This window comes from Phaenicophaeus curvirostris, chromosome 26 (genome assembly GCF_032191515.1).
Source record: "Phaenicophaeus curvirostris isolate KB17595 chromosome 26, BPBGC_Pcur_1.0, whole genome shotgun sequence".
In the NCBI taxonomy this organism is placed as follows: domain Eukaryota; kingdom Metazoa; phylum Chordata; class Aves; order Cuculiformes; family Cuculidae; genus Phaenicophaeus; species Phaenicophaeus curvirostris.
The window spans coordinates 6368951-6390807 of NC_091417.1; the positions used below are offsets into that span (position 1 = coordinate 6368951).

The 21857-nt window shown below is 53.6% G+C and overlaps 3 protein-coding genes and 1 long non-coding RNA gene across 5 annotated transcripts in view; 2 read left to right on the forward strand and 2 right to left on the reverse strand.

Annotated features, from left to right (window-relative positions):
• The window catches only part of MYO1D (myosin ID), a 184163-nt gene extending 165213 nt beyond the window's left edge, over positions 1 to 18950 (forward strand). Inside the window, exon 22 of the mRNA XM_069877121.1 lies at positions 16807 to 18950. Within this exon, the coding sequence (XP_069733222.1) occupies positions 16807 to 16963 (157 nt within the window). The 3' untranslated portion in view covers positions 16964 to 18950. The remainder of the gene's footprint in view (positions 1 to 16806) is intronic.
• The window catches only part of GPATCH8 (G-patch domain containing 8), a 152358-nt gene that overhangs the window by 12546 nt on the left and 117955 nt on the right, over positions 1 to 21857 (forward strand). The window lies entirely within an intron of this gene.
• On the reverse strand, positions 19245 to 20502 carry LOC138731149 (uncharacterized). The gene is made up of 2 exons (XR_011339132.1): positions 20108 to 20502; positions 19245 to 20048 (listed from the first exon to the last, which is right to left on the reverse strand). It is a non-coding gene; the product is annotated as an uncharacterized lncRNA (long non-coding RNA).
• On the reverse strand, positions 20706 to 21693 carry CDK5R1 (cyclin dependent kinase 5 regulatory subunit 1). The gene has a single exon (XM_069877149.1). The coding sequence runs from the start codon at positions 21648 to 21650 to the stop codon at positions 20742 to 20744; it is 909 nt and encodes a 302-aa protein (XP_069733250.1). The 5' UTR covers positions 21651 to 21693; the 3' UTR covers positions 20706 to 20741.

A 21857-nucleotide genomic window follows, 5' to 3' on the forward strand; every position in this document is an offset into this window, starting at 1 on the left:
AGGAGACAACCTGCTGCCCACAAGGTCCCTGCTGCCACAGCAAACGGTGCCCAAGGGGTTCAGCATAAACCTGGGGGGTGGAAAAATCCCTGTGTTGGAGTGTTCCTTCTCTTGGCCATCCAGAGAGGTGGTTTTAGCAGGCAGGTGACCTCAGCGAGGCTCCTCAGCATCAGGTTAAAAGCCTGTCAGTAATTGAAGGATGATTCAGCTTCCTCAGCTAAAATGTCACAGCATGGATGCTGGGGGAGGAGAAGCCGGCTTCACCACCGGCATCACGCCCTGATAACCGGAGTCCACCCCACCCTTGGCGCTCCCCTGGGGTAGAAGTGTATGGGTTAGCTTTTGGGAGCAAGCTGGGGGCTGGATGGCCCTGGTACCGCCTGCCTGAATCATCGAGGAAAACACTGGTTGCCCGTGAAAGTGTGACCTTTTGTCAGGCTCTGTGTGATGAGAAACCTGCTTCACACGGGGAGGGTGAACAGGAACGTTGCTTCTCCCTAGGAGAAGCGCTGCAGCAGAGCACAGCACAATAACACCTCTTTCTTATGGCATTTTCCTCTCCCCTGAAGCTTAAGCTAATTTCTCTCTTTTTCTGTTGGAAAAGGAGAAAAATCTAGGTTTTCAGATCAGATCTGGAAATAGCGAGGCAGGAGAAGCCGGGCTGTTCCAGGTCAGAGATGCTGAGAAGGGGAGACGTCTCCCATGCTGACAGAGCAAGGTCACCCCCCAGCCAGAGGTACATGCTCCTTGGAAATCTGCCTTCGGAATCTGATTAGCTCAGGCTTGCTACCGGACAGTGGTCCGGGGGACCGGGAAGCCACTGGCATTGTAACATGTTGTCACCTCGTCCTGCACAAAGTAGGTCACCGTGACACTGTGCCTTAAAGCCTCTGCGCCAGAGCTGCTGCAGTGCTGCTCGGCAGGACCATCCCCAGGGAACCTCCAAAATACCCTCAGAAAGGGGATTCATGCAGAATGAGCTCACGCAGGGGTTATCTGGGGTGTTCGGAGCAGCAAGCAGAGGAGGCAGTAAAGGACCCCATCTCCGGTCGCTCTGCATCAGCCCCTGGTTGGCTGGCAGAAATGAAGCATCAGATGGGATGATGAATATCCAGGTTGCTATAGCGACTGGGAGCCGCAGTGCTAATAGCCGGCGTTCTCCATCTCCCCCTCCCCGCACGCACACACGAGCTGCCACGCGCCGTTCAAAGGCAGCCGCTGAGTTACGCCCGTGCTGAAGCCGCGGTGCTGGGCGACTGCACCTGGCAGTGGATGTTCCCCGGAATGTCAGAGCCCTCCCATTAAATTCCCAGCTTTAACGAGCTCAGTGGTGATGTGTGCAGAATATAATGGAGCCGAGCTGGTTGCCTGCACAGCAGCTCGCCGTTTCACGGGCTGCGGGGCGGGAGCACGGCCAGGACGGCTGGGGACAATGACAGCCGAGTCCTCAGCACGGCCGCCCTGCCGAGGCCTTATTGAAGCGAAGCTTTCAGAGCCGTAGGTGGGATGCCACAACGCAATCCTGCTTCCTGGTCCCTGCACACGAGGAGAGCCCTTGTGCCATCGGCCTTGTGACCGCCAGCCCCTGGATCCACTCGTTTCCCACGGCTCCAGTGCCGGCCAAAGCCAACCCTGTGGCTGCGTCGTAGCAGATCCCCTCCCACCGAACTGTGCCGGCTGCCAGCAGCTCCACGCGCAAAGGTCGATCCCAAAGAATGACCACAGAAAAACCAAAAGGAGGAGAGAACTTGAAAAGCATGCCTGGTTTTGATTTGCTACTGATAATTTTAGGGGATCACTATGAAGATCAGTGGCAGCTTCCCACGTTTTATGACACTGTGCCTTTGCCAGGCTCTGAAAACCAAAGAATTACAGGGTGGTTTGGGTTGGAAGGGACCTCAAAGCCCATCCAGTTCCACCCCCTGCCATGAGCAGGGACACCTCCCACTGGATCCGGTTGCTCCAAGCCCCATCCAACCTGGCCTTCAACAGCTCCAGGGAAGGAGCAGCCACCACTGCTCTGGGCAGCCTGGGCCAGGGCCTCCCCACCCTCACAGCAAAATATTTCTCCCTAAGATCACATCTCAACCTCCCCTCTTGCAGCTGAAAACTGTTCCTCTTGTCCTGTCCCTGCACTCCCTGATCAAGAGCCCCTCCCCAGCTTTCCTGGAGCCCCTTTCAGCACTGGAAGCGGCTCTAAGGGCTCCTCAGAGCCTGCTCTTCTCCAGGCCCAACAACCCCAACTCTTCCAGCCTGTCTTTGTACAGGAGGTGCTCCAGCCCTCGGATCATCTTCATGGCTTCCTTTGGAGCTGCTCCAACATATCCATGTCCTTCCTGTGCTTAGGACTCCAGAACTGAAATGTCATTTAAGTTCTAGCCTTACATGTACCAATGGGGACAGTGGAGTTGCTCATCCATTTATGAGAGCTGAAGGTCCACCAGCCCAGCTGAAGTTCATTTACACCAATGTACACAGCATGGGTGATAAACAGGAGGAATTGGAAGCAATTATAGGGCAAGGAGACTACGATGTAGTTGCCATCACAGAAATGTGGTGGGACGACTCATATAACTGGAATGCTGCTATGGTGGGCTATAAACTCTTCAGGTGGAACAGGAAGGGTAGGAGAGGTGGTGGGGTAGCCCTCTATGTTGGAGAGTGCTTTGATACCCTCGAGCTCAATTATAGTGATGATGGGATCGAGTGCCTGTGGGTTAAAATCAGAGGAGCCCACAAGAAGGCAGGTATTGTGATGGGAGTCTGTTATAGACCACCCAGCCAAGGAGAAGAAGCTGATGAGCTCTTCTATAAACAATTGGGAGAAGTCTCAAGATCACTAGCTCTAGTCCGTGTGGGAGACTTCAGTCTTCTGCATGTCTGCTGGAAGTACAATACAGCAGAGAGGAAGCAGTCTAGGAGGTTCCTGGAGTGTGTGGAAGACAACAGAGAAGGCTGTGGGGGATGTGACGGCTGGAGGAGGCCTGGGGCAAAGTGGTCATGAGATGGTAGAATTCTCAGTTCTAGGTGAAATGAGGAGGAGGGGTAGCAGAATGGCCACCTTAAACTTCCAGAGGGCAGACTTTGGACTGTTCAGAAGGCTGGTTGATAATGTCTCATGGGAGACAGTCCTTAAGGGGAAGGGAGCCCACAAGGGCTGGGAGCTCTTCAAAAAGGAAACCCTGGCAGCACGAGAGCAAACTGTCCCCATGTGCTGGAAAATGAGCCAGCGGGGAAAAACACAGCTTGGTTGAGGAAAGAGATCTGGGTGGATATCAAAAAGAAGAGGAACGTCTACGAACTTTGGGAGAAGCGACAGGCATCCAGGGTTGGCTATGGGGATGAGGTGAGATCATGCAAAGGAAAACTCAGGAGGCCTAAAGCCCAGCTAGAGCTCAGCTTAGCCAAGCTGGTGAAAGATAATAAAAAAAACTTTCTAAAAAGTAAAAGGAGGACCAGGGACAATATCCAGTTCTTATTGGATGCAAAGGGGACAACTGTGTCAAAGGATGAGGATAAGGCTGAGGTACTTAATGCCTTCTGTGCTTCAGTCTTTAATAGTAAGGAAAATTGGATGAGGGGATCAAATGCACCCTTAGCAAGTTTGTGGGTGACACTAAGCTGGGTGGAAGCGTGGATCTGCTGGAGGGTCGGGAGGCTCCAAAGGAATCTGAACAGGCTGGATCCATGGGCTGAGACCAATGGCATGAGGTTTAACAAGGCCAAATGCCGGGTCCTGCACTTGGGGCACAACAACCCTGAGCAGCTCCAGACTAGGAGAAGTCTGGCTGGAAACTGCCTGGAGGAGAAGGACCTGGGGGTGTTGGTTGACAGCGACTGAACATGAGCCAGCAGTGGCCCAGGTGGCCAAGAAGGCCAATGGCATCTTGGCTTGGATCAGAAACAGCGTGGCCAGCAGGTCCAGGGAGGTTCTTCTCCCTCTGGACTTGGCACTGGTGAGACTGCTCCTCGAATCCTGGGGTCAGTTCTGGGCCCCTCACCACAAGAAGGATGTTGAGGCTCTGGAGCGAGTCCAGAGAAGAGCAACAAAGCTGGTGAAGGGGCTGGAGAACAAGAGGAGCATCTGAGAGAGCTGGGGGTGTTTAGCCTGGAGAAGAGGAGGCTGAGGGGAGAACTTATTGCTCTCTACAGCCTCCTGAAAGGAGCCTCGAGCTGCACCAGGGGAGGTTCAGAGTGAATATCAGAACAAAATTTTTCCCAGAAAGGGTCATTGGGCACTGGCAGAGGCTGCCCAGGGAGGGGGTTGAGTCACCATTCCTGGAGGTGTTTAAGAGATGGGTGGATGACGTGCTCAGGGACATGATTTAGTGGTTGAAAGGAATGGTCAGAGTAGATAATCCTAGAGGTCTTTTCCAACCTAGTGATTCTATGATTCTGTGATCCATCGGGATGACTACAGTTTACGTTTTTGTCGAAGGGAAACGACGAGGAAACAGCAGCGCTGTTTCCAGAATAACACACCTGTCAGCTGCTTCATTTTCTGTTTAATACTAGAAAATTGTTTCCCTCTTGTAAATTCGAGTGGTGCACAGTTGGATAATCCCACACTTATTGTTCTCGTCATCAGCTCCCTCTGCCTCATGTTCTTGCAGGGGGTGAATACATCCCAGATGACCAGAACATGCAGGATTCCCTTTGAAGTCATCCTTTTCTGAATTTCATCCTTCCTTAAACTTCAAAACTTCAGGCAGCAGGGTTCCACCAGCACCTGCTGAGCAGGCTGAGAGCTTCCTTCCAGGAGGGACATCGCAAACATGGGCTGCACACACCCCAACAGATGCGGAGCTGGTGGATCCAGCCCGCTGGGCGATGGTGAGGAGCTGAAAAGAGAATGTAAGGAGAGACTTTGCCTGCTCCTCAGCCTGCCCAGGGATCAAAGTCTGCAAGATCCCAAACGAGAAGCGAGTCTGTGCTCTTCTTCCTAAGAGGTCTTCTTTTATTTATGTGTTGGTGCATTTATAATGCAGGATTCTTGGCATACCCCCCGATGTTCTGCTTTTATTCTGTCTCCAGCCAAGGACTTGGAGTCATATTTTTGGCGTAGTGGTTTCTATAAAATATGTAACGCTCCAGCGTCTTGCGGCCACATTTGCTCCTTCTAAGGCCGCGAGCCGGATGAGAGCTGACAATCCAAGGCTTTGCCAGGACTCAGAGTAGTTGAGAAGATGCAAGTCATTGGAGGCTTCAGGAGAAGTCATAGTTTATACGTTGGTGCTGCAGCCCAGGAAAGCTGCTGGTGTTGGGAACTGGGTCGACTGGAGTAGATGGAGGCAAGCGGCACGTGTCGCCAGGCTGTAATGTTCTTCAGCATCAGAAACCACATTTGTCTGTTTATCCACAACCCATTAGGGTGTAAACTGACCCACAATGCACAGTGGAGGCGCGCATGTAGGCAGGGTGAGGATGTTTGCGGACGTAGAAATCATTTCTCACCTTAAGAGGAGGCTGAGGGGAGATCTCATCGTGCTCTACAGCTTCCTCACAAGGGGAGGAGGAGGAGCAGGCACTGAGCTCTTCTCCCTGACCCAAGGGAATGGCAGGAAGATGCACCAGGGGAGAGTTAGGTTGGACGTTAGGACAAGGTTCTTCCCCCAAAGGACAGGAGTTGGACTTGATGATCTTTGTGGGTCCCTTCCACCTCAGGACATTCTACAATTCTATGAGATCACTCGTTTCATAATCCAGCACCAGAACTGGTTTCCCCTCCTGGCAGCTGAAGAAGTTGCTGGGGCAGCCCTGGATGACACAGCTCTTCCTATGTTATTACTGAAACCTCACAGATCATAGAATCATAGAATAACCAGATGTTAGAGAGGATGGATAGGACGTGGGAGCCTTCTCTCCTGCCACCGTGCTCCCACGGCAGCAGATACCACAAACCCCACATCTTTCGTGGCCAGTTGTCCCCATCCTTTCACTTTCCCCCACACAGCTGCTTGTCACTGGGCTGTGAATCTTCACTCTGCTGAAGACATGATGCAAAACTTTGAATATTAACTGTAGAGAGAGTGCAAAATACGCTGAATTTTGGAAGGGATTTCATTCCCATGGTATCAAACTGCCTCTGGGGATTAGAAGAAATGGCTTCAAGTTGCACCGGGGCAGATTTAGATTGGATGTCAGGAAAAATTTCTTTGCTGACAGAGTGGTGAAGCCCTGGCAGAGGCTGCCCAGGGCAGGGGTGGAGTCTCCATCCCTGGAGGGGTTCAAAAAGCATCTAGATGTGCTGCTTCAGGACATGGCTTAACAGGCATGTTGATGTTGTGTTGACGGTTGGACTGGATGAGCTTAGAGATCTTTTCCAACCTTACTGATTCTAGGACGAGGGAGGGAGAAGGAGCAGTGTGGGGATTTTAGGGTTCCCTGCGATCCTGAGTGCTCGAGCAGGGCCTGCAGAGGTTGGGGCACCTCCAGTTAGGTGTCTGTTCCATCACAGCCATGGTAGGTGGGTGCTGCTGTGGTGCTCTCATGGGAACAACCTTTTCCACCTCTCACTCAGGGACTTGGGTGTTGTTCACTTTGCCTCTTGAATGAAATCAAATATTTAACACCCTGCGTGTGTCTTTTGTATTTTTTTATTTGAAAGCTGCTTTGTTGATGAGGTTTCCCAGGAAATGCCTGACGTAAGTGAACATGCTTTTTGTCCAGAAAGCCATTGACCAGCTTCAGTGAGTGCTTCATGAGGGATAATTGCATCGGGCATTGCATGCTGATGACACCAGGGGAAGAAAAAAGACTGAGGCTTCTCCTTTTGAAGCACAGAGATGAATTCTCAGCTTTGCAAGGAATTCATGGAGCATCAGGCTGGGCAGGGAAGGCTTCAGTCAACAGCCCCGGTGCAGTAATGAGGTCGGGGTAGGGTTCATAGCTGAGCTCAGGGGCCTGAAGGACATCTCTCCACCCCAACATCCAACACCTTCAGTTTGGAGACCTTGTGGTTGTGCTGGGGCCAGGGGCTGAGTCAATCGGGTGAGTGTTCATCCCAGTTTGGCTGGAGGACGGAGCTTCGATGAGTATTTGATCCCGTTCTTGAATTTCACATGATGTGGGATAATTACGTTCACTTTTTCTTTAAATCTGATTTCCCAGGGATGGAGGAAAGAGGATGTCAGGGTGCACTGTGCAGTCTGCTCACAAAGGGATGTCTCAAAACCATGTTTTGGGGCTTTCCCACCATAAAATAAGCTCTTCGGGGTGCAGCCCCTCTGAGCGGTGAGGCTGGGACCTGACCCCCCTTAACCTGCTTCTGTGCTGCCCAGCTCGCTCTTTCAAACCTGGCTCTTAGCCTAGTTCCCACTGAAGATGAACAACCCTGGAGAGTGAAGAGGAGGAGCAGCCCCTGCCCCATCGCCCTGGGATCCTCCTTTGCCCAGAACCCCCTGAACCAAACGGTTTAGCTGGAAGAGACAGAAATATTTTACAGCTCGCTGATGTTCTGCAAAGTGCTCTCTGGCTGGCAAGGCTGGATGCCCAAATGCCCTGGTTACTAAAGAAACGAAGAGCGATACGCAGCTCGCCAGCGCTGCTCTGGCACTGTCTGACCTTGGGGTCAAGTAGGAATAAATGCATTTTAAGAAGGAGAGAGCCAAACATTTAATGTGCTAGGCTGCACCTCAGCTAGAGAAGGAATAAACCCGGAGCAGCCACAGCATGAACAAACACAGCAGCGTTGTGGCAGCTTCGGTTGTCTTAGGAAAGTGGCTTTTATGGTTCAGACATGGATAAAGAACCGTCTCGGTGCCCTGGCCAGACGCCAGCAGACTGGAATATTAATAGCTGGCTTTGCTTTTGCCTTGCATTGGATATATATAACGCTTTTGGATATATATAACTTTTTTCACTGGGAATATACAGATATTAACAAAGCTTATTTGTCATTAGAAGGGCAAAAATAGAGTTGCTGACACAACCCAGAAGCACGATGGTGTAACACGCGGTGCTGTGTGGTTCCCAACATCGTCAGTGAGCGGCTCTGTGGTTTGCACTGGTAAATATACATGAGCTGCCGGGCAAAAGGACACATGGAGAGTCACAGAATGGTGTTGGTTGGAAAAGATCTTTGAGATCATCAAGTCCAGCCATAGATCCAGCCCTGCTAAGCCTGCCACCAGACCATGTCCCCAGGTTCAACATCTACTCATCTTTTAAAACCCTCCAGGGATGGGGACTCTACCCCCTCCCTGGGCTGCCTCTAACAGTGCCCGAGAACCCTTTCAGTAAAGAAATTCTTCCCAATATCCAACCTAAATCCCTCCCTGGTGCATCTTGAGGCTATTTCCTCGTGTCCTACCACTGGTCACCAAGGAGAAGAGACCAACCCCCACCTTGCTACAATCTCCTTTCAGGCAGTTGTAGAGAGCAATGAGGTCTCCCCTCAGTCTGCTTTTCTCCAGACTAAAGAACCCCAGTTCCCTCAGCCACTCATAAGGTTCGTGCTCTAAACCCTTCCCAGCTCCATTCCCTTCTCTGGACGTACTCCAGCCTCTCAATGTCCTTCCTGGAGTGAGGAGCCCAAAACTGAACCCAGGATTTCAGTTGCAGCTTCACCAGTGCTGAGAATTCTGAGCCAGAAAAGACTGAAAGCCATTTTTTTAAGTGGCGTGGTTGAGTTTTCAGCAGAACGATGTGGGTTTGCAGTTTGTAGCCTGGTCCTTCTCTTGCAGATTAAAATAACGGTGTTGGTTTTGAAGATCCCCAGAACAATTCTTGGTATCGAGTGTCACTTGACAGCACATAATTTTGGAAACTCATCTGGTGAGAAGGGACCTGCCAGAGTCATTTTCCATTCAGCTGACCTTTTGTGGCATTAAAATGCCTGGAGGACCTGTTCTGATCTTCAGCTACAGAAATTTGCCTTCTGACCCTGACTTGAGATCTCCTTTAGAATCATAGGACCATAGAATGTTTTGGGTTAGAAAGGACCTTAAAGATCATCCAGTTCCAACCCCCCTGTGATGGGCAGGGACACCTCCCACTAGACCAGGTCACCCATCTTTATTCATCTCTGACTTCTTTACAGTCTCTCCTTTCCATAGCTTTGATGTTAATGTCCAAGACCCCCTGGTGCAGAACAGCTCTCGGGCACCAACCGCCTCACGTGTCTTAAAAAGCAAGTAACAGTTTGCAAAAACATCCTGTTTGTCTTGTGCGTTTGCCATGCGAGACCTCAGAGAGGGTTTCGCAAGGCAGATTTTGAAACCCCGTTGTGGTTTAGGATGTTGTCGTGTCCCTTCGGTGCATGTGAGGAATGCAGCGCGCGGTGAATGAGCACGACGCTACCTACCATGCGTATTCAGCGCCTGCTGGGCCGGCTGCTCTTGAGTGATGGACAGAGAGGAGTCATCTGCACCCAAAAATGAGTCCTGGGTAATCTCCTCGCCCTGGGCTTGGTATCAAACCCATGGGATGAAGAGTGTTGCTAGCAGCAGCTTCAGGGCTGTTCTGAAAAGGGGTGGATGGAGTGAGATGTCCTTTGATGGGGCTAACACAGCCCAGCAGCCAGAGCGAGGAGGCAAAGAGGACATTAAATAATTATCTCAGACACACAGGATGGGAAATCGTCACTTTTAACCTGTAGCTACGTGAGTCAGGGTGTTTTACTAAGAGCTGGGTGGGAAAACACATTTTCTGTCCATGATGGCAGGGGATCTGAGCAGGACAGGGAGGCATGAAGCACACCAAGGAGTCGCGGGGGTGATGCTGTCAAAATTATCCACGTCTTACTTAGGGAAAGTTATGCTCGGAGTGTGTAAATCCCTTCTGGAAGTGGGACTTGGTGCTTTGAAGCTGTGCACGCTTCCAGTGCTCCTGCCCCCTCGAGAGGCAGCGAGAGCGCGGAGACGGAGCGCGCTGGAGCGCTGGCAGCCTGCAGGCTCTGCGTACTTGCAGCAGGACATCTCCCTCCCTGGAATGAAAAACCTACCCGGGATTATTTACATGCGATGCTCTTCATGTGTGGCTCCTCAGGCGAGGTGCTTGCCCAGCTCCACAAAGCAAGGATAGAATTATAGAATCATTAAGGTTAGAAAAGAGCTCTAAGCTCATCCAGTCAGCCCACCACCACCATCCCTACTGAACCACGTCCCAAAGCAGCACACCAGATGCTCTTTTGAACCCCTCCAGAGATGGAGCCTCCACCCCTGCCCTGGGCAGCGTCTGCCAGGGCTTCACCGCTCTGTCAGTAAATTTGTCCTGGTGCAACTTGAGGCCATTTACTCTTGTCCTGTCCCCTGTCACTTGGGAGAAGAGGCCAGCACCCTCCTCTCCACAACCTCCTTTCAGGTAGTTGGAGAGAGCAATGAGGTCTCCCCTCAGCCTCCTCTTCTCCAGGCTAAACACCCCCAGCTTTCTCAGCCGCTCCTCACAAGGCCTGTTCTCCAGCCCCCTCACCAGCTTCGTTGCTCTTCTCTGGACTCGCTCCAGAGCCTCAACATCCTTCTTGTGGTGAGGGGCCCACATGCCCCTTGGGCTTGTACATGTTGGGAAATTTGATATTCCTATTTTAGTCTCTGTTGAAGCTATGATGGGGTTTATTTTTCACTGTGAAGCTTTGCCTTTGAGCTCAAGTGTCCCCAGTATCATCAGCCTGCAAGGTGCAGAACACCACGAGTGCTCAGACGAGATAGATCCCCCATCCCTCCCCTGCCAATGCACAGTGAACGCAGAAGACACTGATCCCGTCCAAAAATGACAGCTCTTGTAACTCAGAGCTGTAAATGTTTATTACCTAGATTAGACCCAATGCCATTTTTGAAGTTGCTCATCTTTTCTCACCTTGGTGCCCCCCAGCACCACAAGGTGCCACGGGCTGGTGTCACCCAGGGCGAGTCTCCGCTCTGCCTACAGAACTGCTCTGACCCGCCTTGACATTCTCAGTATTGCTTTTGTTTCTTTGGCTGCTTTTGGGAAGCCTTGACAGCTGCCTTTTTTTAGACCTCTCAAGGTTTTCTCTCTGCTTCTTACATGTTTCCTTCATGCAGAATATAGCTGCTGCTTTTTTTGGTTTCTTTTTTACAGCCTCTCTTCATCTGCGAGCCGCCTCGTTCCTTTTTCCGTGGCTGAGCCCCTCCAAGGCTGCAGCCGGTACCCAGATGAGGCTGCAGCGCTGGCTTATATAAGGTGTAACAATTTGTTCGCTATTCGCCATCCTGCTCCTAATGCTTCCTAACATCTTGTTTGCAGCTGCCCGCTGGCTCGAAGGCTTAGCCAAGCCCTCCACGGTGATGCTGCCTTTCCAGAAAAAAAAAGGCCTTGATATAAACTCTAGGAAGAATTGATCATTTAACCCACCCCTCTGGAATACATCCCATTCGGTTTATTGCTGCTGAGCCCTTATTTCACGCTGTGTTGCTTGCTTAGCCTCATTGAAACCTCTCTGGTTGGTTGTCATGAAAATCAAACACCTCCTGTGCTCGGCTTTGCCATCTTCTACCCAAATTTTGCTTCCTAAAAAGAACTCGGTTCCTGCTCCACGACTGCGTTACCTGCACCCATACGCCGGCAGCTCCTCATTTAGAGACCCTGGAAATGGCATAACCTGCCCGTTCCTCCCATCTTCCCAGCCCTGGGAGTGATGAGGCTGCCTCTGGAGCTGCCCAGGCGGGGATCAGCCCCCGCTGTTCCTGGCTACGGTGGGTTCCTGGCTGTGCTAGTGCTCCCTGATGGAGCTCCTAGCTATGAGTAAAGAATGTTTCATCACTGAGTGCTTTGCCAAATTTCCATGCCTATTGCAGCTCCTTGCAAGGCATTCCAGGTCACCCCTGTCTGTTCTGGAGCATCTTGTGTGTTTAACATTAACTTAACAATGCATTTTTTTAACTTTCTACTCTTAAACCCCTGTCTTTGCAGAAAATCCTCCCAATGTTTCTCCCTCCTTCCCCTTCACTGTTTTGCTTCCCACCACTTACTGGCGACGTGGATACTTCTGTGTTCTCAGCAGCGCTGACAGATGTCTGGGGCCATTTATGCGCCACTTGGCTTGTGTTTTCCCTGAGGTCCTCGATTAAATGCTCAGTCAAAACTCTCATATTTCATGGGCCAGTAGTCAGCTTCCACTTGGAGTCATCTCCTCTGCTGCTTTCCCTTTTGCCAGTGCTCACCCAGGTGCCTGACCAGCTCGTGCTGTGTTTCCAGCGATGCTCTTGCTCCAGGACGTGGTTCTTCCGTAGAAGCGATGCTCACACACTCGCTCACACCCACAGCCATCACCTCCTGCCATTAACTCCTCTAACGAGCTCAAGTCTGTAGATAAGCTGAGTGATGGTTTGCAGCAGAGGAAGGAAGAGAAGTCACCTGGTCCTGGAGAGCCCACTGAGCTGTGAAATCCAAAGAGCAAAGAGGAGCCCCAGCCCGCGAGCCAGCTGGGGAGGGTGGCTGTGGCATCCAGGGCACTGAGAGATGCTGCTTCCACCCAAAAATGTTCGCGGTGGTATAAAAAGTTCTGTGTTTTCAGGAAACACCAACACCTTGATGTTTGTTATATACAGAAATCATTATCAAGTAGTTTGTTATATACAGAAATTATCATGTGGTTCCCTGGCAGGACTGCAGGGACGCTCTTTTTCCCCTTTACTCTCTTTTTTCCCTTTGCATTTTGCAGGCAGTTTCATGCCTGGATGCTGGGGGTTGGCATTTCTTTCCTGGCAGAGCCTCAGCCAGTGCTTGCTTCTCGCTGTCTCTTCTAATGGAATCGTTGTTAAAAATAAGCAAGTTTATTCCCCAGAAGATGCCTGGGAGCAGCATCCGTCATTTTGTCCTAATTGACTTGACTTCTGCCGGCGTGCAGGTTACGCCGGGGCCTGGTGAAGAGCCAAACCTGCCAACAGACAGAGCTGTGCTGGTGCCTACAGGAGCCCTGATGTCTTGTAGATGGTCTCCTAGATGTTTGTCTGTGCAGGACAGGCGGCAGCGTCTCGGGAGCCTGTTAAGGGTTTACAAAAATAGACACTGCTGTCTGAAACAACTTCTCCTGTGCAGCCTGGGGTCAATCTGGTAGCATCTCCAGAGGCTCCTGGCCATCCTACTGTCAGATTTGCAGGTCTCTCCTGCTGGCAGACACAGGATGGAGGATGCAGTGAGATCAGCGGGGATGGAAGCAAAGGATGAGGGTAGGGTCTTCTCCAGGCAGCAGAAACTTCCCAACTTTTTGAGGACAGAACGTGCCAGCAGTCATCGTCTGCTGAACGGAGAGGGGAGCTTGGACATCACTGTGGGTGAGAAACCAGCTCTGAGCCAATGGGGGATGCTTGAATCAAGTTGATCTTCAGGATGAAAGAGGAGACCGGCATTTGGATTGCTGTAGCCGTTTGTGGTTAAAAGACAGATCTTGAAAGTTGGAGAATTTGGGTTTAGCTCTTAATTCCTGCACTGTTTTCTGTGACCTTGGGCACGTCCCGTAGCTCTCTGCACAGTGACCTTTTCTTCAACTGCCGAACAGTCATGAATAGAATCATAGAAAAATTTGAGTTGGAAGAGACCTTAAAGATCATCCAGTTCAAGCCTGCAGTGACGAGCAGGGACACCTCCCACTGATCAGGCGGCCCAAGCCCCATCCAACCTGGCCTTGAGCCCCTCCAGGGATGGGGCAGCCACCACTGCTCTGGGCAACCTGGGCCAGGGTCTCCCTACCCTCACAGGAAAACATTTCTCCCTAAGATCTCATTTCAATCTTCCCTCTTGCAGCTGAAAACCATTCCCCCTCATCAGCCTAGTGAGAAAGACCACAGAGCGGGGTTGTAATCCTGATGTGGCCTTGCAAATCCCTACGTGGATTGCTCTTGGGAGCAAAAGCAATGGATTGCCCTTTGGATGCCATTCCAGAGCCATCCTGCTCCCCCAGCAAAAGATTTTGAGGCTGAAACCTGTTCTCACATGAAGAAAAGAGACTTAAAATCAAGATTGAATGAGTACTGTCATGGTGGGATTTGGAGACCCTGGTGGGGGAAGTGAAGCTCTGGTTGAACGTAAATGTTAAATGGAGCAAAGAACAGAGCATCCTCTCCAAAGCCCCCCATCCTAGGACGATGTTGCTTCACATAGACACGTGTTTTGTTGATTCTCCTCATTCCAGATGGGACCTAGAGGGTTTCACCTTCTTGCTGAAGGTCCCACAGCCACAAGGCTCAAAATACATCAAGGATCTTGTGATTTCCAGGCTTGGATGCTGCTTGTGATCAAAATTCAGGTTAATGATGTTCCTCTACCCTGGTTTGGGCTGCTTTTCACGGTGGAAAAAGGTCAACAGAGTTTGACTACTGACAGTGACAGACCCTCATAAAATCACAGACCAGTTTGGGTTGGAAGGGACCTCAAAGCCCATCCAGTCCCATCCCCTGCCATGGTCAGAGACACCTCCCACTGGATCCGGTTGCTCCAAGCCCCATCCAACCTGGCCTTGAACACCTCCAGGCATGGGGCAGCCACCACTGCTCTGGGCAACCTGGGCCAGGGCCTCCCCACCCTCACTGCAAAACATTTCTCCCTAAGATCTCATCCCAATCTCTCCTCTTTCAGCTCAAAACCATTCCTCTCATCCTTGTCCCTGCACTCCCTGATCAGGAGCCCCTCCCCAGCTTTCCTGTCTTCTTCCCCAGGAGCTGATGAGGGCTGTGGGAGAGGAGGGAAGTCGTTAGCCTTATCCTCGTTACAGACGCTGGGTGCTAAACCTGCTCGCTGGGCACACGATGGCAGGGATCTCCAAGAGGTTCCTCTGCGTTCTGCTAAGACACAGTAAAAATAGCAAACTAAGCAGGGATTTGAGCCTCCACTCACTGAGTAAATAAGTATTAAATACCTGGGACAACGTGAGGGCCTCACGTGCTGCTGCCCCTGCCAGCTCCCCTCCACCCAAGCACCCGGCCTTCTTCTGGAAGCGGTAAACGTTTTAATTATTTTGAAGCAGCGTAAAAATGTGGCTTATGGGCTATGACGGGCCTTGAATGGTCTCAGTGAATGAATGAATGAATGAATGAAAATGAAGCCTGTGCTGCATGAAGGACTTGGGCTGTGTCAGAGAAAATATTGAACCAGCAAGGCCAGAGCTTCCTTGTGTTTGGTAGCTCAGCCCGTTGCATCCTCCTCCGTGCGTTCGGAGCACCGAGGGAGGTGGTGGAGTCGATGCTGCTGGGGCTTTAAAGCTTTCAATATGACGCTAAGAAATGCTGCAAGGTCAGGAATTTGAAGTGTGGGTGAGGTCATAGGAGGGATTTCATAGAACCACAGAATGGTTTGGGTTGGAAGGGACCTGAAAGCCCATCCAGTTCCACCCCCTGCCATGGGCAGGGACACCTCCCGCTGGATCCGGTTGCTCCGAGCCCCATCCAACCTGGCCTTGAACACCCCCAGGGATGGGGCAGCCACTACTACACTGTTTCCTGAAGGCCAAGTCCCTGGATCTCTCCTCCCCATTCCCGAGGCTGTGGGTGGCTGAGGGGTGGTGGATCTGCTGCGGTCGCTTCTCCTGGGGGTTTGGTCCCTGCCTCATGACCTCGACCTCGCTCCCCACTAGTGCAAAGGGCTTGTGGCTGGAGCTCGTCGTTCAGCTTGGCCGCCCCCTCGGTTCCATCCCCAAGGGAGCAGCCGGGCGTCTCTCTGCTTACAGAGAAGGAGGGGGATTATTTGGGATCTATAAGAGTGGCTTTTGTGACCTTGGTCCAGGAGGGACACCCTTGTGGCTCTCCCTCTCGCCGTGCTGCCCTGTCTCCACGGGCAGTGACCCCAACAGCCAGGGACAAACCGTGGTGGGGGCAGAAATTCCTGATTGCTCTCCTGTGGATCATTTTTTAGCTCCAAAGCTGGGTTAAAGGGTTAAAAAGCCAGGAATGGCAGTGACATGGGTTTGTCCCAGCACTGATGCTTCCAGTTCGGGGTGCACCGACCCCAGGAGTTTGTGTGGCTTGGCTGGCTTGAGAGGGAATTGAACAGTCCCAACCCTACCTGTGATTCTTTTTTGCTCTTTCGTGCTTTATTTCTGACCTCTGTGCTCAGAACAAGGGATGTCATCATCGTGAACCCCATGAGGTTGAACAAGGCCAAGTGCAAGGTCCTACACGTGGGTCGGGGCGATCTCTGGTTTCAATACAGGCTGATGGACAACATGAGTGAGAGAAGGACTCGGGGTGCTGGTGGGTGAGAAGCTCGGCACCAGTGCGCTCGCAGCCCAGAAGGCAACCGAGTCCCAGGCTGCATCAAAAGAAACGTGGCCAGCAGGGTGAGGGAGGGGGTTCTGCCCCTCTGGTGAGACCCCGCCTGGAGTCCTGTGTCCAGTTCTGGAATTCCCAACATAAGAAGGAGATGGAGCTGTTGGAACGGGTCCAGAGGAGGCTACAAGGATGATCTGAGGGCTGGAGCACCTCCCGTACGAGAACAGGCTGAGAGTTGGGCTTATTCAGCCTGGAGAAGAGAAGGCTCTGAGGAGCCCTTAGAGCAGCTTCCAGCACTGAAAGGGGCTCCAGGAAAGCTGGGGAGGGACTTTTTCCAAGGGTCTGGAGTGATAGGATGGGGGGGGGTGGCTTTAAATTGCAGGGAGGAAGATTTAGATTGGACATTAGGAAGAAATTCCTCATGATGACGAATCATCATGAGGCCCTGGCCCAGGTTGGCAGGGGTTGGAACTGGATGGGCTGGACGGTCTGTTCCAACCCAAACCGTTGTGTGATTCTAAACACAATGTGCTCAGATCGAGGCAGGATGCGTCCCTCTCCCTGCTTCCCACCGAGGGCCGAGCGGCGGTGCCGAGCGCATCCCGTCCCTCCGTCCTGACTTCTCTTTCGCCCTTTGCCTGTGCAGGGAGAAGCGCGCCCTGCAGGTCAGCGTCACCAACCCCGTCCAGTGCAGCCTGCACGGGCGGAAATGCACCGTCGCCGTGGAGACCAAGATTAACCAATCCCAGCCAGATTTCACCAAGCATCGTTCCGGTTTCATCCTCTGCGTGCCAGGGAATTAGCATCCCCCCTCCTCTGCTTGGCGCAGCGAGCCCGGAGAGCGAGCGAGAGCGCGGAGGGAAGACGGTTTGGGGCCTGGATCGCCCTCCCCACGCCTTGGACTTGGCGAGGGGCTCAACTGGGAGATGCTCAGCTGTGACTTGGTGATGCGCCTAAAAACGAGCTCTAAAGCCAGAACCTGAATTCAGGAGAGGGTTTCACTGCCACATGCAAGGAGGGCTTAAAATAGCCAGTGACCTGTATCCACCCTACAAAACAGGCCAGGAGATCAGGAAGCGCTTCTGAATTATGCAAAAAGAAAGCGATTTTAGGTACTCACACCCTTTCCCATACTGATTTCTCAAACCCTCTCCAGCATTCCTGTCTACATTCCTTGTTTTTGTTGTTGTTAATGTCATTTTTGCAATATTCTGCAGCCTCCACTGGAGGAACCAAAGATTCCCGGCTCAGGAAGGGAGCCTGGTCCCTTGTGATCACATCCCCATGGAACCAGAGCCCGGTTTGGACCGGAGGGCCGGCTTGGCCGCCCTGCGCTCTTCCAGCGCTGCCGGCACGCAGGGGCTGGGATGGGACACGGACACGCGCCTCTAGGCTTGCTGCTTTCCTGCCGGGAGCTCGTTACCCCAGCACGGCAGCCCGGGTGGAGACAGCCCCGCTGCAGGAAGGGTGCGAGATTCACCGTGCAGGGGGGTTATTTTTAACTTCTGTGATGCTTGTGCCTTAATTCCCCTCTCCCATGCCCTAAAATCCCATGGGTTCCCCTTCGGACCCAAAAGCCTTGCTGAATTTTTAGATGCAGCGCGTGGCTCCGTGTTGTCCCAGCGGTGGGATGGGTTGAGCTGGAGACGACGTGGAGCTCGGGGTCCCTCGCTTTGCACTATTTTCCTCTGGGCACGTGTGTCTGTGCCAGGTGAGGGGCAGCAACACAAACCCAACCACAACCCCCCAGGCTGGGCCCCTCCTGGCTGCCGGAGCTGCTGCTGCTGGGGCGTCGGGCACCCCCTCGCCTTGTCTGGTGGCCTCACGCTTCGCCTGCCCCACGCAGATAACCTCGAGCCTGGTGTTTACGGCAGGGCCGGGGGTGCCCAGAGCTCCGGTGGGTCCGAGGCGCCCAGCGTGGTGGGGGCCGCACGTGCCGAGTCCTGGCGCTGCTGGTCAGGTCAGGATTTGCAGCCCCCGCCTCGGGGAGCGCGGCAAACGGGGAGCGCGGGTTTAATTGAGAGTTTTCGGAATTGGGAGGCCTGGAAGAGGCTCTTGGCCCAACGACCTGGGAATGAAAACCTCCCGGAGCCGTGGATGCTGGGTTGCTGCAGCCTCTGGTCCCCACCAGGGCTGGCAAGACCCGAAGTTGAGGGCGTAGAGATGCTCCTGCTCTGGATTTGTGGGACCAGCTCCATCCCGGCCATGCTCATTGCCGAGGAGCCCCCACACCGGACCCACATCCCAGCCCCGGGACGCCCCAGCTCCCGTTTGCATCCTCGCAGGGAAGCAGCAGCAGGAAAAAAGCTGGCATCGCGGTGCCTTCTGTTTGCACTTCTCGCTTCTCCCGTCTGCCGGCCCGGCCGCACTAACCCGCAGGCCACGCAGGGCCAGGAGGTTTAATCAGCACTTTTATCGCTCTCCCTCCAACAAAACGGTCGTTATCGAATCAGGATGGATAAATCGCAGGATCGGGAAATTTCTAACACTACGAGATGGCGATATTGTATGTGAGGAAATGTGTCTTTATAAAATATATTATCTGTTCCTGCTCTGGTTTTATATATATAAATATAAATATATAAAAAATAAATATATATATTCCTGTTTTTTCCCATAAATTAACTATTTCTAAATTGAACTTCGATTTTCAGCCTGGGGCGATGATGCAATGATTGATTGTTTTGGTTTGTTTTTTTTTAAATCGCTGATATTTTAATGTGTAAAAGCAGAAAACCAAACCCTGCTATAATGGACCTGGCTTTGTGTTTACATCATTCTGTAATAAATTAAAAGAAAGAAAAAAAAACCCTCATTTGTCGCATCCCACTCTGGCCGCGCCAGTTCCCACCGCGGCAGCTGATGCTGGAGGGGCAGCAGTTTCGGGGTGCGGGTAACTCGGTTTTTCCCCCCTGGCGCGCAGGGTGCGGGGCTGCTCCTCGCCTCTCCCAGCACCCCGACCCCAGCGCCGCGATGAGACCCGCGGGTGCCTTAAATCCCACGTCCATCCAGGCAAATCCCATTTCCCAGCGGCGCGGGGGGCGCGGGGCTGCAGAAACGAGTCCGCCACGAAGCGCTGCCGTGTAATGGATGGTCAGTGCATTTTTATTTCATCAGCACAGTACAAAAATAAATAAAAATAAGGGGAGGGGATTAAATTACAGGCACACTGAGCCCCATGACACAGCCGGTCAGGTTATAAACCACACATACTTACAAACACACTATACACATACATACAAAAATGAGACAAATATAAATTAATAACAATACCCACCGATTTGGTCAACAAAGATCTACAGAAGAGATTGCACTAAAAAAACGTACGTACACATGTGTCATAGCGGGTCCAATGTACAGCGATGGAGCTTCAAGTGAAAAAAAACTAAGAATAAAAATCAATGGCACGGTGTTTGTCCCCCTCGGCTGCGCGGCCGGCGCCCGACGGAGCAGAACGAACCAGAACCGAACCAGAACCGAGCGGAGAACAGAAAAGGGCAGGGGAACCGCTGGGTCCGCGGGCCCAGAGGACGCGGGCGGTGCCAGCTTTGTGCACGCTCTGACAGCCTCTCTCCTTCACGTTTGTTTTTTTTTTGTTTTGTGGTTTTTTTTTTTTCCTTTTGCTTATTCATTATTGTTATTTTTTTTTTTACGCTTTTGCCTTTTTTTTTTTTTTTCTGAAGACACAAAAACGCTCCCGTTTGCATGCGCGATACCACTGTAAAAGCAACAATGAAAGAATAAAGAAGGGGGTTGTTTCTTTTCCTTCCCCCCCCACCCCAGGTCAGCGGCGGGGGGGGGTGTTCTAGAAGTACTCGTATAGCAGCATGTGGGGTCGGTCCTTGCACACCCAGGAGGGTCCTTCACACCCAGGTGGGTCCTTCACACCTAGGAGGGTCCTTGCACACCCAGGTGGGTCCTTCACACCTAGGAGGGTCCTTGCACACCCAGGTGGGTCCTTCACACCTAGGAGGGTCCTTGCACACCCAGGTGGGTCTTGCACACCCAGGTGGGTCCTTCACACCTAGGAGGGTCTTGCACACCTAGGAGGGTCCTTCACACCTAGGAGGGTCCTTGCACACCCAGGTGGATCTTGCACACCCAGGAGGGTCCTTGCACACCCAGGAGGGTCCTTCACACGGCGCTCGCGGTCAGTGCACGATGGGAACGAGACGTTTCACACGAGGAGGTGGGACGGGAGCGGGGTTTTTCCCCTCACCCAGCCCCGCTCGGGGAATCCGAGTCTCTTCAAATCAAATAAATAAAGGGATGGGGCGGGGGGGGGGGTCCCGGGCGGCTCCGTCCCGTTCCCGGCTGCTCCGCCGCCGCTCAGTCACGATCCGGACGCCTCCGGGGAAGCTTTTAACCCGCTTTTCTCCCCATCGTTTGCCCCGTTTCCCCCCCTCCCCGGTCCTGGGGCTGCGGCCGCCGGTCCTGGGGGAGGATTCGGGGTTCTCCCCCCCCACCCCGGGGCAGCGGCTTTCCCTACCTGGAAAAAAAAACCAAAAAACAAACAAACCAAAGCAAAAAAAAAAAAAAAAACCCCCAGCCCCCCGGGAAGCGCCTCCCGGGGCCGGGCGCTCACCGGTCGAGGCCGATGAGCAGCCGGCCCTTCTCCTCGGCGCCGCTCTCCTTCTTGAGGTCGGCGAAGACCTGCGTGAAGTAGTGCGGGTCGGCGTTGACCTGCAGCATCTTGGGGCTCATGAGGTCGATGATGGAGAGGCAGCGGTCCCAGAAGGCCTCCTTACAGCTCTCCACCAGGAAGGGCTTGAGCGGGTAGGAGATCTCGTTGCCCATGTAGGAGTAGGAGAGGTACAGGCAGGTGAGCAGCACCGCCTGCAGTTCGTGGTCGCTGCCCACCTCGGCCGAGATGACGTCCCGGCACAGCATGTAGAGGAAAACCACGTTGGCGGGGGTGATGAAGCCCTGGTCCTGCCAGCCCTGCAGCAGCAGCGAGCGGTCCACGGAGCGCAGCCAGAGCACGGGGTCGGTGGGCGAGAGGTGCTTGAGGCGGTAGCAGCGGCGGCACAGGAACTCGCCGAGGCAGCGCAGCAGCTCGCTCGTCGACGCCTGAACCACCACGCGGCGCGGGGTCGCGGCGGCGGCGGCGGCGGCGGCGGAGGCCGGGGGGGGCGGGGGGGCGGCCGGGGGCGCCTTCTGCGCGGAGGCGAGGGCGGCGGGGGGCGGCGGCGGCGCGAAGGTGGCGAGGTTGGCGCAGGAGAGCGACTTCTTCAGGTTCTCGTTGTTGAGGTGGGTCACGTTGCTCTGGTAGCCGCCGTTGGGCTGCACCTTCTTGGAGCTCTTCTTCTTGGCCGAGACGGCGGCGATGCGCTTCCAGGGCAGCACCGAGATCAGCGAGTGCCGCTTCAGGCCCTTCTCCTTGGCGTTCTTGCTGTTCTGCACCGCCGTGTAGTGCCCCACGGTGCCCGCCCCCTCCTCGAACAGCGGGGCCTTCCGGTAGCTCGGCGACAGCGACAGCACCGTGCCCATGGCGCCGGCCGCCCCGGCGGGCCCCGCCGCCCCGGACCCGCCGCTCCCGCCGCCGCCGCCGCCGCCGCCGCTCCGCGCCCGCCCCGCCCCGCGCGCTCCCGCCGGCGCAGTGCGCGCCCCCGCGCCGCCCCGGCACGTGCGCCCGCGCGCGGCCAATCGCGGCCCCGGGCCCGCCCCCGCGCCGCCCGCGGCCAATGGAGCCCCGCC